The following is a 14,624-nucleotide window of genomic DNA, read 5'->3' as shown; positions in this document are numbered from 1 at the left end:
AAATATCCCTTTTGGGCTCTATGAAATGAGCTAATGTAAGGAAGAGCCTAGGGTACTATTCCTTGAATATGTTGGAGTCCAGAGTCTGTCCTTTTGTTTCTTTTTAAACTCAGTGAACGTCTGGCAGTACCCAGAAGAAAGGTCATCCCTAAAGCTAGCAATTTCTAGATTACAAAAGATATCACTGAAAATGCAGATTGTCAACGTTCTGTTTACAATAGAGCTTAACACTTATCCTTCAGTTTGATTCCTTCTGATAAGTTATTTTTTGTTGTGGAAATATTTCATGCTTCTGTATGAAATCCAGAATATTAAAACTGTAACCTTATATTAATCTGTTTATCAAGAAAGCAAAACCTTTAAGAATTATTGAGTGCATAGAAGGGTATTACCTTATCTGGGAGAGGTCATTTTATGTCAGAAGTACAAGGTTAATGAAGTGTTAAATTCTTTCGCAAAATTTTTACATTCTTTATGCTTTCTAAGCCTACTGCTTAGAAGAGCTTAGAAGCATACCTTTATAACAAATAAGACATTCATAATAAACAAAAGGCCATTTCCCTTTTTATCCAGCATTAAAACAAAAGTAAAAAGAAGGGAGAGAGAGAAAGAAGACAAGGCTTTCCACTCAAGACTAAGCATTAATATTAATTATCAAACATCTTAAGTGTAGGCTTTTATTTGCCCTGAGCAGGTTTGAGCTAAATTCTGAAATATCCTGTCAACAAGTATTTATGAAATGAATCACTGTGTTATTTCAACTTCACTGTACTCCACGGAAGCGTTAGGATTTTGTTACTGGTTTTAATGTTAAAACCAGAATAATTTAAAAGCTCTGTTTATTTAGATTCACTTCCCATTTCATCCAGTCTCTAAAGGCTACTGAAGCTTTGCAATTCACATGAATTTTGGAACTGTGTTATGTCCATTTTCCTTTATTGTCAGGCCAAACTGTGAATGTTTATGGTTCCATGTGGTTCTTGTGTTANTGTCCATTTTCCTTTATTGTCAGGCCAAACAGTAAATGTTTATGGTTCCATCTGGTTCTTGTGTTGCCGCTGTGTGGTTCCTTCCTGTGCAAACTGCATTACACAGTGCACTCTCTGATAGCATCACTCCTGGCTCTGGGAAGCTCTTAGGCTACTTATTTATATCCTGTCGCAGGGAGGGAGAAGGGATGAACAAAAATTCACCAACTATTTGAAGTCAGGATAGGAGCAAGATCAGTGAAGTCTGAGGACTGAAAAAGCCAGGTCCAGTTAGACAGGGGCACGTCTTGACAAAGATCAGGTGAATAGACTAATAGTCAATGGTTCCTTAATGGTTCCTGAATATGGACTGTTACCCGAGGCCACAGGCAAGGTGAGCTCTCTGAGTATTTGCTCCCTAGCAGCCTGTTTTTTTCTGTTATAACATGTGTGACATAGGCACTTACACGTTCAATGTCTTTCTTCCTCACTGAATTCCATACCTTGTTAATTCCTGTAATCCCAGTGCCTAGGACACTGTATGTGTTCACTAAACACTTGCAGATGAACGAATGTGAAAGGGAGGTAATAAATAATTGGAAATAGCATTTTTTTCTCAGCTACTATGGGCTAGCCATTTTTTTTTTTTAAAGATTTTATTTATTTATTTGACAGAGATACAGACAGTCAGCGAGAGAGGGAACACAAGCAGGGGGAGTGGGAGAGGAAGAAGCAGGCTCATAGCGGAAGAGCCTGATGTGGGGCTCGATCCCACAACGCCGGGATCACACCCTGAGCCGAAGGCAGACGCTTAACCGCTGTGCCACCCGGGTCCCCCTCCATGAATGATTCTTAAAAACATGGTACTGAGGGAAAGAAAACACACAGAACAATACATTCTATTTTTGTAAAACCCCCAAATATGTAAAAACTAAGCTATATCGGTGGGGGATACATACTTAGTACAATTACTCTGAAAAAAAGAATAAGAAGAAATGATTACCGTAACAGGATAGGGTTATCTATGAGAAGAGGGAGGAAGTTGTGATTTTGCAGGGAAAGTGGGAGGGGTGCATCTGGGAAGCTGGAAATGTTCTAATGTTATTTCTTTTTTTTTTTTTTTATAATTAATTTTATTTTATTATATTATGTTAATCACCATACAGTACATCCCCTGATTCTGATGTAAAGTTTGATGCTTCATTAGTTGCGTATAACACCCAGTGCACCATGCAATACGTGCCCTCCTTACTACCCATCACCAGTCTATCCCCTTCCCCCACCCCCTCCCCTCTGAAGTCCTCAGTTTGTCTCTCACAGTCCATAGTCTCTCATGTTTCATTCCCCCTTCTGATTACCCCCCTTTTCTTTATCCCTTTCTTCCCCTACCGATCCTCCTAGTTCTTATGTTCCATAGATGAGAGAAATCATATGATAATTGTCTTTCTCTGCTTGACTTATTTCACTTAGCATTATCTCCTCCAGTGCCGTCCATGTTGCAGCAAATGTTGAGAATTCGTTCTTTCTGATAGCTGAGTAATATTCCATTGTATATATGGACCACAGCTTCTTAATCCAGTCATCTGTTGAAGGGCATCTCGGCTCCTTCCATGATTTGGCTATTGTGGACAATGCAGCTATGAACATTGGGGTGCATATGGCCCTTCTCTTTACTACGTCTGTATCTTTGGGGTAAACACCCAGTAGTGCAATGGCTGGGTCATAGGGTAGTTCAATTTTTAACTTTTTAAGGGACCTCCACACTGTTTTCCAGAGTGGCTGTACCAACTTGCATTCCCACCAACAATGTAGGAGGGATCCCCTTTCTCCACATCCTCTCCAACAATTGTTGTTTCTTGCCTTGTCTATCTTTGCCATTCTAACTGGCGTAAGGTGGTATCTCAGTGTGGTTTTGATTTGAATTTCCCTGATGGCTAATGATTTTGAACATTTTTTCATGTGTCTGTTAGCCATTTGTATGTCTTCATTGGAAAAGTGTCTGTTCATATCTTCTGCCCATTTTATGATTTGTTTATTTGTTTCTCGTGTATTGAGTTTGAGAAGTTCTTTGTAGATCTTGGATACCAGTCCTTTATCTGTGGTGTCCTTTGCAAATATATTCTCCCATTCCGTGGGCTGTCTCTTAGTTTTTTTGACTGTTTCCTTGGCTGTGCAGAAGCTCTTTATCCTGATAAAGTCCCATAAGTTCATTTTATCTTTTATTTCTCTTGCCTTTGGAGATGTGTCGTGAAAAAGGTTGCTCTGGCCGATGTCATAGAAGTTGTTGCCTATGTTCTCCTCTAGAATTTTGATGGATTCCTGTCTCACATTGAGGTCTTTCATCCATTTGGAGTTTATTTTTGTGTATGGTGTGAGAGAGTGGTCAAGTTTCATTCTTTTGCATGTAGCTGTCCAATTTTCCCAGCACCATTTATTGAAGAGACTGTCTTTTTTCCACCGGATGTTTTTTCCTGCTTTATCAAAGATTAGTTGCCCAAAGAGCCGAGGGTCCATTTCTGGGTTCTCTATTCTGTTCCATTGGTCGATGTGTCTGTTTTTGTGCCAGTACCATGCTGTCTTTGTGATCACAGCTTTGTAGTACAGCTCGAAATCCGGCATTGTGATGCCCCCAGCTTTGTTTTTCCTTTTCAACAGTTCCTTGGAGATTCGGGGCCTTTTCTGGTTCCATACAAATTTAAGGACTATTTGTTCCAGTTCTTTGAAAAATGTCCTCGGTATTTTGATCGGGATAGCATTGAAAGTGTAGATTGCTCTGGGTAGTATGGACATTTTAACTATGTTAATTCTTCCAATCCATGAGCATGGAATATTTTTCCATCTTTTTATGTCTTCCTCAATATCTTTCAAAAGTGATCTATAGTTTCTAGCATATAGGTCCTTTACGTCTCTGGTTAAGTTAATTCCAAGGTAACGCATGGTTTTTGGTGTTATTGTAAATGGGATGGATTCCCTAATTTCTCTTTCTTCAGTCTCGTTATTCGTGTATAGAAATGCAACTGATTTCTGGGCATTGATTTTGTATCCTGCCACCTTACTGAATTGTTCTATAACTTCTAATAGTTTGGGAGTGGATTCCTTTGGGTTTTCCATATAGAGTATCATGTCATCTGCAAAGAGAGACAGTTTGACTTCTTCTTTGCCGATTTGGATACCTTTGATCCCTTTTTGTCTTCTGATTGCTGTTGCAAGGACTTCTAGTACTATGTTGAATAATAGTGGCGAGAGTGGGCATCCTTGTCGTGTTCCTGATCTTAAGGGAAAGGCTTCCAGCTTTTCCCCATTGAGAATAATGCTTGCAGTAGGCTTTTCATAGATGGCTTTTATGAGATTGAGAAATGTACCCTCTATTCCTACACTCTGAAGGGTTTTAATCAGGAAAGGATGCTGTATTTTGTCAAATGCTTTTTCTGCATCAATTGAGAGGATCATATGGTTCTTGAGTCTTTTCTTGTTGATATGATGTATCACATTGATTGATTTGCGAGTGTTGAACCATGCTTGCATCCCAGGTATGAATCCCACTTGGTCATGATGGATAATCCTTTTAATGTACTGTTGGATTCTATTAGCAAGGATCTTGTTGAGGATTTTGGCATCCATATTCATTAGAGAAATCGGTCTGTAATTCTCCTTTTTGAGGGGGTCTTTGCCTGGTTTGGGGATCAAGGTAATATTAGCCTCATAGAATGAGTTTGGTAGCTTTCCTTCTGTTTCTATTTTTTGAAATAGCTTTAGGAGAATAGGTATTATTTCTTCTTTGAATGTTTGGTAGAATTCCCCAGGAAAACCGTCTGGGCCTGGAGTTTTATTATTTGGAAGGTTGTTTATCACTGACTCAATTTCTTCATAGTTAATTGGCCTATTTAAGAAATCTATTTCTTCCTGTTTCAGTCTTGGTAGTTTATAGGTTTCCAGGAAGGCCTCCATCTCTTCCAGATTGTTTAGTTTTTTGGCATATAGCTGTTGATAAAAGTTTCTAATAATCCTTGCAATTTCAATGGTGCTGGTCGTGACCTCTCCCTTTTCAGTCATAATTTTAATAATCTCAGTCCTTTCTCTTTGTTTTTGGACAAGTTTTGCCAGTGGTCTATCAATTTTATGGATTCTCTCAAAGAACCAGCTTCTAGTCCTGTTGATCTGCTCTACTGTGGTTCTGGTCTCTAATTCATTGATTTCTGCTCTAATCTTGGTCAACTCCTTCCTTGTCAGTGGGTTAGGCCTGTCCCTCTGTTGCTGTTCCAGTTTCTTGAGGTGAGAATATAGAAACTGCATTTTAGATTTTTCTATTCTTTTGAGTGAGGCTTGGATGGCTATGTATTTCCCCCTTAGGACTGCCTTTGCAGTATCCCATAGGTTTTGGACCGTTGTGTATTCATTCTCGTTGGTCTCCATAAATTGTTTAATTTGTTTTTTGATTTCCTGGTTTATCGAGTCATTCTTGAGCAGGATGGTTCTTAGCCTCCAAGTGTTTGAGTTTCTTCCAGGTTTTTCCTTGTGGTTGAGTTCCAATTTCAGAGCGTTGTGGTCTGAGAATATGCAGGGGATAATTTCAATCTTTTGGTATTGGCTGAGACCTGTTTTGTGTCCCAGAGCATGATCTATTCTTGAGAATGTTCCATGGGCATTTGAATAGAATGAGTATTCTTTGGTTCTGGGGTGTAGTGTTCTATATATATCTATGAGGTCCAACTCGTCGAGTATGGCATTCAAAGCCTTTGATTCTTTGCTTAGTTTTTGCCAGGGTGTTCTGTCTATTTCTGATAGTGGGGTGTTGAGGTCCCCTACTATTACTGTGTTCTTATCTATATGTCTCTTTATTTTGGTTAAGAGTTGGCTTGTGTATCTTGCTGCTCCCCTGTTGGGGGCATATATATTAATAATTGTCATATCCACTTGTTGAATACTTCCTTTAAGAATAATATAGTGCCCTTCTGTATCTCTCTCTATGGCCTCTAGTTTAAAATCCAGTCTATCTGATATGAGAATTGCTACTCCAGCTTTCTTTTGAGGTCCATTTGCGTGGAAGATGGTACTCCATCCCCTTACTCTAAGTCTGAATGCATCTTTGGGTTCAAAATGAGTCTCTTGTAGACAGCAAATGGATGGGTCATGTCTTTTTATCCAATCTGCAACCCTGTGGCGTTTTATGGGAGAGTTTAAGCCATTTAGATTGATAGAGATTATTGACAGATATGATTTTAATGATGCCATTTCTCTTTAAAGTCTTTGTATCGGTTGTGACTTGCTGCTCTGTATCACTCTTGGGGCCTTTTTACCTTTATAGAGCCCCCCTTAATATCTCCTGTAGGGCTGGTTTCGTGGTTACGAAATTGGTTAATGATTGGCGATTTTGGAACGTCTTTATTTCTCCATCAATTCTGAATGACAGCTTTGCTGGATAAAGGATCCTTGGCTGCATGTTTTTCTCTGAAAGAGCTTTAAAAATGCCCCCCCAAGCCTTTCTCTCATTCCAGGTCTCTGTAGACAGGTCTGACGTAATCCTGATACCTTTGCCTTGGTACGTGAGAAATTTCTTTGCCCTGGCCGCTTTCAATACTGTATCCTTGGATCTAATATTTGCGAATTGCACTATGACATGCCGTGGCGTAGGTTTGTCCTGGTTGAGCTTGGATGGGGTCCTCTCTGCCTCTTGGACACGAATGCTTGTTTCCCTTGCTAGATTAGGGAAGTTTTCAGCTACAATTTGTTCAAATATCTCTTCTAGACCTCTGTTTTTCTCCACCCCTTCAGGGATGCCGATGATTCTGACATTGGATCGTTTCATAGAGTCAGTAATCTCCCGTAATCTACATTCGTGGGCGTGGATTTTTTTAAGACCAGCTTCTATTTTCGTTTTTTCTTCTACTAACCCATCCTCCAATTCGCTAACGCGTTCCTCTGCCTCGGTGACCCTGGCCGTCAGAGCCTCTAGTTTTGACTGTATTTGGCCCATAGAATTTTTAATTTCTGTCAGATTCGCTCTCATTTCTGCCCTTAGGGATTCTATATTCTCAGCAACGCTTTCTCTGATGCTTTTTTCAAGTTTACTCATCATCTTGACCATTGTTGCTCTGAATTCCATTTCTGATAATTGGGATACATCCATATGTATTAATTCTGTGGCCGAGGCCAATTCTGTGGCAGAGGCCACAGACTCATTATCTTTTCTTTGCTGGGGGGGACTTCTCCTTCTCGTCATTCTGATGAAGAGAGATTGCAGGGTTGTCCAGAGCCCAAGTGTTGACTGGGACCCAGGCCGTGCGCCCTTGTTTTATAGAGATCTTAGGGATGTGGGCTTCTTCCTTAAAGAGTTTATTTATTTATTTGAGAGAGAGAGAGACAGTCAGCAAGAAAGGGAACCCAAGCAGAGGAGTGGGAGAGGAAGAAGCAGGTTCCCGGTGGAGAAGCCCGATGAGGGACTCCTTTCCGGAACGTTGTAAACACACCCTAATCCGAAGACAGGTGCTTGGTGACTGCGCCACTCAGGCGCTCCGGGTTGTGGGCTTCTTGATTTTTCAGCCTGCCTTCTGGGGGAGGGGCCTGCCTGCCGGTACTCAGAAAACCCTGTTTGGGTAGAGTCTCTGTGTCCCTTGCGAGGGGGGATGGGGATGGGCACCCTGTGAGCCGGTATTTCCGGGCTTTTGTTCTCTGGCGGCTTTCCCTGGCGGTTTGCTATGCCTCTTCTGAGAGAGCAGCAGCGGCTGAAATTCAGCCTCTGTCTCAGAACAGAGGGATCGCGGATCGTTCTCCACTGATGTTCTGGCCACTTTAACTCTGTTTCTGTTGGTGCTGCTCAACCCTGCAGCATCCCGGGCTGTGCGCCCCACACCCGGCGTCCCAGCCCTCACTTCCAGGGCCGGCACGTCTCTGTCCTTTGTGTTTCCAACCCCGCCCGCCGCCAGCCGCCCCGCGCGGGCTCCCGGAGCTCCCCGTCTCAGTCTGGTGTCTCACGGGTGCTGACCGCGAGTCCGCCTGCTCCCCCGTGCAGGTGGCCCTCCAGCCGCCAGCCGCCCCGCGGACGCTCCCGGAGCTCCCGGTCTCAGCCTCGATCCAGTGAGCACACCGGAGCTCCGGAGCTCCGTGAGATGCTTGGTGGTGCACGCTCCCGGCTCACGGACTCAGTCTGCCGTTTCCAGAGTGCGGGTCCGCGGTCCGCCCGCTCCCCGGTGCAGGTGGCCCGCCAGCCGCCCTGCGCGCGCGCTCCTGGAGCTCGCGTTCTAAGTCTGTTGTCTCGCGGGTGCCGTCCGCGAGTCCGCCTGCTCCCCCGTGCAGGTGGCCCGCCAACCGCCAGCCGTCCCGCGTGCGCTCCCGGAGCTCCCTTCTCAGCCTGCTGTCTCAAGCGTGCGGGTCCGCGGTCTGTCCGCTCCCCCTTGCAGGTGGCTACCGCTTCCCGGCGCCCTGACACGGCGGCTCCCTCCCCCTTCTGTTTAGCTTCCGATATCTGTGCGCGGTTTCACGGCTCCCCGCTTCGTACCTCGATACTCAGCGCTGGAGATGTTCATTTGTAGAGATCCAGATGTATCTTCCTGCGTCTCAGGCTGATTCCGTGGATATTCCTGCTGGTCTGGTACCTATCCAGCTCAACTCAGGGGACCGGCTGAAAAAGGGGTCCCCTACTCCTCCGCCATCTTCAATACCTCCTCTAATCGGGCTAGCCATTTTGATACATGTTTTTCATTTAATCTTCATAACAACTCTATGAAGTCTGACAAGGTTTTCATTGAAGATCTTGCAGCTGAGCAGCTGGTATTGAAGATTTTTTAGATACCGTAATAAAAGCATGATACATTTTTTAAAATGATGAAATGTTATCTATCATAATGAAGAATTCTGAATTCTGCTCTTAAAAAGATATTAAGAAAATAGGACAAGCCACAAATTAGGACAAAATCTTTGTGAATCCATATCTGATAAAGGATTTGTATCCAGACTGAATAAAAACTCTCAGAACTCAATAATTTAAGAAAACTCACAACCCAATTTAAAAATAAGCAAATGATTTAAACAGATACTTTACCACAGAGGATATACAGATGGCAACTAAATGCACCAGAAGTTATTCAGCATCATTAGCTATTAGGTGTACAGAAATTAAAATCACAATGACATACCATAACACCTACTAGAATGTCTAAAAGTATAAAAATTGATCATACCAAAGAAGTGGACCATAAGGGGCACCTGGGTGGCTCAGTCAGTTAAGTGTCTGCCTTTGGCTCAGGTCATGATCCCAGAGTGCTGGGATCTAGGCCCCCATCTGGCTCCCTGCTTAGCTGGGAGCCTGCCTCTCCCTCTCCTCCCTGCTCATGCTCTCTCTCACTATCTCTGTCTCTCTCTCTCCAATAAATAAGTAAAGTCTTGTAAAAAAAAAAAAAAGAAAGAAAGAAAGAGAAAAAGAAAGAAAGAGAAGAAATACTCCTACACCACTGGTGGTACTGTAAAATCACGTCACTGCTTTGGAAACCTGGTTTCTTAAAAAGGTACATATATACCTTCTGTATGCCCGCCATTCCACTCCTAGGTGTTTATCCAATCAACAATGAAAGGAAAGGATATGTCATTAGAGAGATTTGTGCTGGAAGGTTCATAGCAGCTTTATTTTTAAGTGCCTTAAAACTGAAATGACAAAATATCTTTTATCAGGTGAATAGTAAGCAAACGGTGATATAGCTAAAAATGGAATTTTTCTCAAAAATAAAAGGAATGAGTTACAGATACACATAATAATGTGGATGACTCTCAAAAACTCATGTTGAATAAAATAAGCCAGACGGAAGATGGTACATAGTGGCAGTGGGTGGTAGGGAGGAAGGGACAAAGAAGGAAGGGGCACAAGGAAACTTTGAGGAAAAATTGATATATTTATTATTGTGATTATGGTGTTATTTTCTTGGAAATATAAATAAAATATGTTAAAACTTATAAAATTGTATACTTTAAATGTGTACAGATTATTGAATGTCAATTATTCTCAATAGTGCTGTTAAAAATTAAGAAGCAAAAAAAATGATAAATTTGACTCTCCAAATCCATGAACTATATGCCAAAAATCAGCAATGACACTTTTAAAGACTCATTAAGATCTTAAAATTCATATTTAACATATTTAAAAGAACAAGATACAATTAAGTTTAAAAGTAAAAATAATATACAGTAAAACCTAATTATGGTGGCACACGTGTTATATAAAATTATCTTATGGCTCTTATTATACAAATTTTCTAAAAACAGAATAATATTTTTATCTAGAAATTTCACTTCCACCAATCATTCTCACACACACAAAAATATTTGCATGAAAATGCTTTTGAAAGAACACTGTACATTTAATTCAGGCATTGGTTTAAAATTGCCAAAATGTTCGTACAGCCAACATTATTAATAATGAATAATTGGAAAAAAAACAAATATATATCATGGGATAAATTAATAAATGTTTAAATATATAAAAGCATATATTTTTATTGTGGTAAAATATACATAAAATAAAATTTACCATTTTGACCATTTTGAAGTGTAAAATTAGTGGCATTAAGTATATCTGTGTTGCTGTGCAACCATAAAGCATATATTTTGCATCTAATTATAAGATATGATTGAAAATCTTTATGCATTCATAAATAATATCTATAATACAGTTGATAAATTTAGAGAAAAAATCTGAAAGGATAAGATCTATAATGCAAGCGGTAGCCTTACATAATTACATAAACTTCTCCTTTTGCTTCTCTGATTAAAATTAGCCAATGTCAATAAAACATTTATATAATAAAGGGTTTCATTCGTAAGTAAAGGATCACAATCTTCCAAATGCCTTAGTGGGTGTGAAAGTTTAAAACAAATTAACTATGTAACTTAAATGATGCAGTTGCCCTCCTGACTTGTATCAAATGACGCTATAACAGCCTCCTATCTCCAAAGGCACAGTCCCCTCTGAAGCTGGTGTTACTTGTGTTTTTGCCAAACTTCATTACTCAGAAAATTAATGACTCTTGACTGTAGGTCCCCAAAGACCATTTAATTTTTTCTCTTTTAACATTTTCTGCACATTAAAAAGAAAAGTCACATTTGAGATGGTAAACGCATTTCTCTCCACCCTTATGATTTAAAATTCATTCCTTTCACCACTGGAAAGAGTTCCTCAGCCCTTAGAGTAATTTCTTTTCTTTTCAATGATGGAGATAGTAAGAAAATATCTGGAGGCTTCTAACAGCGCTAAGCCCATTTCCAAGTCTGTCCAAGTTGTTGGAGATAGTAAGCAAAGGGAGTTCTATGCATTCCCAGACATGTCAGTGAATATGAAGACATAAATACCTTTATAAAAATATCACTCTCAACATTGTGGTCTCAATATTGGCTATGGTCAAACAATCAACAGAAACTCTGATTTACTAACAGAAGAGTAAGTATAATAAAGTGTGTTTCTTTGTAATTCCTGTTGCAAATCTAGGTTATATTTTCCTCTAGGAAAGAAAATGGATTTCAGTGATAATTTTTGTATTTTTAATGTATCTAAGATATATTTATGAGATGTCATTTTTTTAGAATGAATTTCCCTTCTGTAGATAAATGTCATTGCCTGGACGTTTGTATGCATAAGGTATGTAAACAAATCTGTATCTAACTCATTGTAAGAAATATTTAGGGTAACTTTGGATAGATATTCAACCTCAAATTTAAAATAAACTGTCTTCATATATATAGAAGTATATAAGCATGCCTTTGCATTCGTCTTCCTAACCCCGAAAAGAACACTATAATAACTGAAATGACAGCATCTCATGACAGTCCTGTGCTCATTCTGAAGACTCGTTAGAAAGACAGAATAAACAAAATCAGTTAGTTACAGTTTAGTGTCGATCTTATTAACTTCCATCATAAAGTAAGTTGTAATATCTCAGGAAAAAACAGCTATATTTTGAAAATTGAATAATGCTCAACATTTGAGAGCTGAGTAAGATTTCACAGTAATACACATTATCTCAGAGATTCAGAGAAAAGATGAGAGGAAGGTGGGTGGGCTGCAAGTATATAAATACATAAATATTCCTTTTTCATCTCCATTTGATAGAAATATTTGATAGTTATTGAATGGGAAACTAAATTTCCTAAGAGGATTTTAACTTTTGAGTAAACCTTCATCCTCAGTTAGTGATTTTTCTATATATTAGAAACTCTGTGAATGAGGCAAATAGTCCCAAACAATTCTGCCACAAACAATTCTGCCCCAAACTCAGAAGAAAACACAGTAAGTTAAACAATAAAGTGAATTTGCTCATAAAACAAATAAACTCAGTATGCAAGGAGAAAATGTCACACAGAGGAAAATGTCAGAAAACTTCAAGGTTTAAGATCTAGATTGTATATTAGACATATTTGAGTCCCTACAGGTGAAAACAAAATAATTCACTGACTGGAAGATGAGAGAGGGAAGAGAAGGTAGTCATCACTTGTATCCGCAATAAAGGTAACACAAATGCAGCTGGTAATGCAAATATTCAGAAAAATAAGTAGCTAGGCTGTGTAGCAGGAGGTGGAATCAGCAGGGTGTGAAGTTTTAAGAATTAAGCTCACTTAACCTAAAAACACACCAAAGAACAAAAATCTTCTTTTGGAACAAAGACCTCCAGATTGTTTTGTTTTTAAAGATTTTATTTATTTATTTGTCAGAGAGAGAGCATAAGCAGGGGGAGAGGCAAGCAGAGGGAGAAGCAGGCTCCCCGCTGAGCAAGGAGCCCAATGGGAACTCCACTGGATCCCAGGTCCTGGGATCATGACCTGAGCTGAAGACAGATGCCTAACCCACTGAGCCACTCAGGTGTCCCTAAACAACTCTAGTTTTGCTGTAGTGTCTATATAGTGAGCCCAAGTTATGCTAGCACTGTTTTTCTAAAACGGACCAAAGTGTCAAGAAAAGACTTGAAATTGAGGGTGAAATTTTGTGGCTTAGATTCTGAATAGGGAAGAATTTTTGTTACCCTTAAAATGACACTCCCTCAGTAATCTACTTAGTCACATGGGGAAATTCTATGCACAGGATAGATATAAAATGTAAATATATATATAATATGTTTATGTATAAACATAATGAAATATAAAAGCTTGAATACCTTATACTTTAGAGCAGTTAAAATAATCTATAATCTATGAGAATGTTTATCTGAATATCACATGCAGATTGGAGAGAAGTCAGAAGTCAGTGATGAGAAACGGTACAGTAACAACATTCATTCTGCTGGGCCTGACAGATGACCCTGAGCTGCAAGTTCTGGTTTTTATCTTTCTATTTCTCACCTACACGCTGAGTGTAACTGGAAACCTGACCATCATCACACTCACTTTTGTGGATCCCCACCTTAAAACACCCATGTACTTTTTCTTAAAAAATTTCTCCTTCTTAGAGATCTCATTGACAACTGCCTGTATTCCCAGGTACTTGTATAGCATAGCAACAGGTGACAACGTTATTACCTATAATGCTTGTGTCATCCAAGTGTTTTTTACGGACCTCTGTGGAGTATCGGAGTTTTTTCTGTTGGCCGCCATGTCCTATGACCGCTACGTGGCCATCTGCAGACCCCTGTTATGTGACCACCATGAGCAGTGCCTGCAGGATTCTCGTCATCTGTTGTTGGGTGGCTGGCTTATGTATAATAATCCCACCACTTAGCCTGGGCTTAAATCTAAAATTTTGTGACTCTAACATAATTGATCATTTTGGCTGTGATGCATTTCCCTTAGTGAAAATCTCATGAGTTATAATCTGTGCTGTGCTGACCCTGAATATGACGNTTCAGATACATGGCTCATGGAATGGACAGTTATAATCTGTGCTGTGCTGACCCTGAATATGACGCTTACTTGTGTGGTTCTGTCATATGCCTACATCATCAAGACAATTTTAAGATTCCCTTCTGTTCAACAAAGGAAAAAGGCCTTTTCGACCTGTTCTTCCCATATGATTGTGGTTTCCATCACCTATGGCACATGCTTTTCATCTATATGAGTCCTACATCAAAGGAAAAAGTGACCATTAATAAAGTAGTTTCACTGCTCATTTCTTCTATTTCACCTACACTGAACCCATTTATTTATACCTTGAGAAACAATCAAGTTAAGAAAGCCTTTGAGGACTCAATCAAAAGAATTGCCTTGCTCTCAATTAAGTAAAAGGAAATATTACTTTTAAAACATCTCAAAAACAAGAATAAATGTATTTTTGAAGTCTATAACCTTGCTTTTTAATAACAGATACTTCAGTTTCATTAATTTTCTCAACACTTCGTTAACCTACCTTCCAATGAGCCCTGCTCATGCCACTCTTGTGTTTTGATTTTCAAACCAATATTTGATAGTTTTGCATATGAATTTCTAAAAACCATTCTGAAGAGAAATTGACTTCATAATATTATTACATAAGAAGAGTTATTCCTCAGGAAAATATAGGGTAAATTGTTTGTAGCTTTTCAATATACACAATAATGATATCTAAACACATGTAATAAGAGTAATTTTAGGTAAAATGTCTAAAATGGATGAATAATCACATAATTTAAAATACATGTGAAAAATACATGTCCAATTGCTCCAATATTGAGCAAAAGGATGGAAATTCACTACAATGAACACAGAAAC

At 39.4% G+C, this 14,624-nt stretch overlaps 1 protein-coding gene across 1 annotated transcript; it reads left to right on the top strand.

Moving 5' to 3' along the window:
* Positions 1–13,173: 13,173 nt before the first annotated feature.
* Positions 13,174–14,159, top strand: LOC117800283 (olfactory receptor 6C2-like). The gene is given in 4 exon segments (XM_034652813.1): positions 13,174–13,571; positions 13,573–13,743; positions 13,782–13,978; positions 13,981–14,159. Coding segments are annotated over 4 exon segments (927 nt in total). The 5' UTR covers positions 13,174–13,191.
* Positions 14,160–14,624: the final 465 nt, after the last annotated feature.

This window comes from Ailuropoda melanoleuca, unplaced genomic scaffold (genome assembly GCF_002007445.2).
Source record: "Ailuropoda melanoleuca isolate Jingjing unplaced genomic scaffold, ASM200744v2 unplaced-scaffold6751, whole genome shotgun sequence".
NCBI classification, from domain to species: domain Eukaryota; kingdom Metazoa; phylum Chordata; class Mammalia; order Carnivora; family Ursidae; genus Ailuropoda; species Ailuropoda melanoleuca.
This window is presented reverse-complemented; position numbering and strand designations above follow the sequence as displayed.